This window comes from Cynocephalus volans, chromosome X (genome assembly GCF_027409185.1).
Source record: "Cynocephalus volans isolate mCynVol1 chromosome X, mCynVol1.pri, whole genome shotgun sequence".
In the NCBI taxonomy this organism is placed as follows: domain Eukaryota; kingdom Metazoa; phylum Chordata; class Mammalia; order Dermoptera; family Cynocephalidae; genus Cynocephalus; species Cynocephalus volans.
In genome coordinates, this window is record NC_084478.1 from 59,550,533 (window position 1) to 59,551,822 (window position 1,290).

The following is a 1,290-nucleotide window of genomic DNA, read 5'->3' on the forward strand; positions in this document are numbered from 1 at the left end:
AAGATTGCCCACACAGACTCTGAAGCTTCAGCTGGCAGCAGCGGTCGGCGGCCCGGCGGCCCGGCAGCCCAAACCTCCCACAGCCTTTCACTGCCCCTCCCAACATGGCAGCCTCCACCGCCTCACAGACGCAGATCAAGGGGATCCTGAAGAAAGGCTCGTTGACTTCCTCGGGGACGGCTAGCTCCCAGGAGTCCGCAGGCGGAATCCAGGCCATGCGGGAAAGGAAGTCCCAGAAGTGGGATGAATCAAACATCCGAGCGACGTATCGCCAAGAATACGGAGACTACGATTTACTGCAGCTAAATGGGTCCGGTGTGCAAGATGATGGGGAAGATAAAGAGAGTGAGGCCGACTCGAAGGAGCCCATGACCGTGGACAAGCTGGCTATGAAGTTTGCCGCCACCAGCACCTCGGATCAAGAAGACAGCGGAGTGCAGGCCTACAAGATCCTCCTGGACAGGCAAGAAAGAAGGAGGCAGTTTGAGAGGAAGCGGAAGCTGCACTACAGCCAGGGCCCGGATATTAAAATCGCAAGGGAGCTCCTTTTGGCAGAACTACAAGATGAGGAGGCGGATGAAAGTGAGGGAGGCCTCTGTGCTACACCTGCCTGGAAGAACCCGCCTGAAGCTCCGGCCGGCGATGAGCTGTAAAGCCAGTTCTGCATTGTGTACAGAACATTTGCTCGATGCAACAATGCTTCCTCTGATCCGAGCCCTGTGCCTCTAATAAACTTGCTTGTTCTTGAAAGCTTTGTATTGTGCTCAACTGCTTATCGGTTAAATCGTAGTGCGAGAAGTAAATGGGAGTCTTAGAGAATGACAGATTAGTGGGGAAATGTCTGCTTGACATTCTTGTGCGCAGCACTTGACTGCAAGTACAGATCTTAGCACCAGTCCCAAACTACACCACTTTCATAAAATGGTTGGTTAATATGTGTATTCAGTAGCTTTTTAACGTGTTAAAGCTTAAAGGGGGACTAATTTATGTTCGTTTCTACATGGACTAGAAAAGGTTTCGTTTAAAAAACACAATTGGTACAGTAGGGTTATCTAAGCTGATGAAATATGCTTGCTGACAAACACTCGTCTTTAGGGCGATTTGCCTGTTTAAGAGGGAATATAAGAGTTAAAGTTGAATTTCCTTAGCCTTTAAAGTTTCTCTTAAGTCTCAGTGTTTACAGAGAAATTACTGAACTTTTTCTCATCAAAAATAGCCATTTTTCATGAATTATCAGGTTAAGATTGCAACAATTTTCAGTCTGGTTTTTGTACACTAGTTGGGCAAATT

At 47.8% G+C, this 1,290-nt stretch overlaps 1 protein-coding gene across 1 annotated transcript; it reads left to right on the plus strand.

Annotated features, from left to right (window-relative positions):
• Positions 1–215: 215 nt before the first annotated feature.
• LOC134368005 (protein phosphatase inhibitor 2 family member C-like) lies at positions 216–653 on the plus strand. Its single transcript, XM_063084631.1, has one exon. It carries the CDS (start codon positions 216–218, stop codon positions 651–653), a length of 438 nt encoding a protein of 145 aa, XP_062940701.1.
• The last annotated feature ends 637 nt before the right edge of the window (positions 654–1,290 follow it).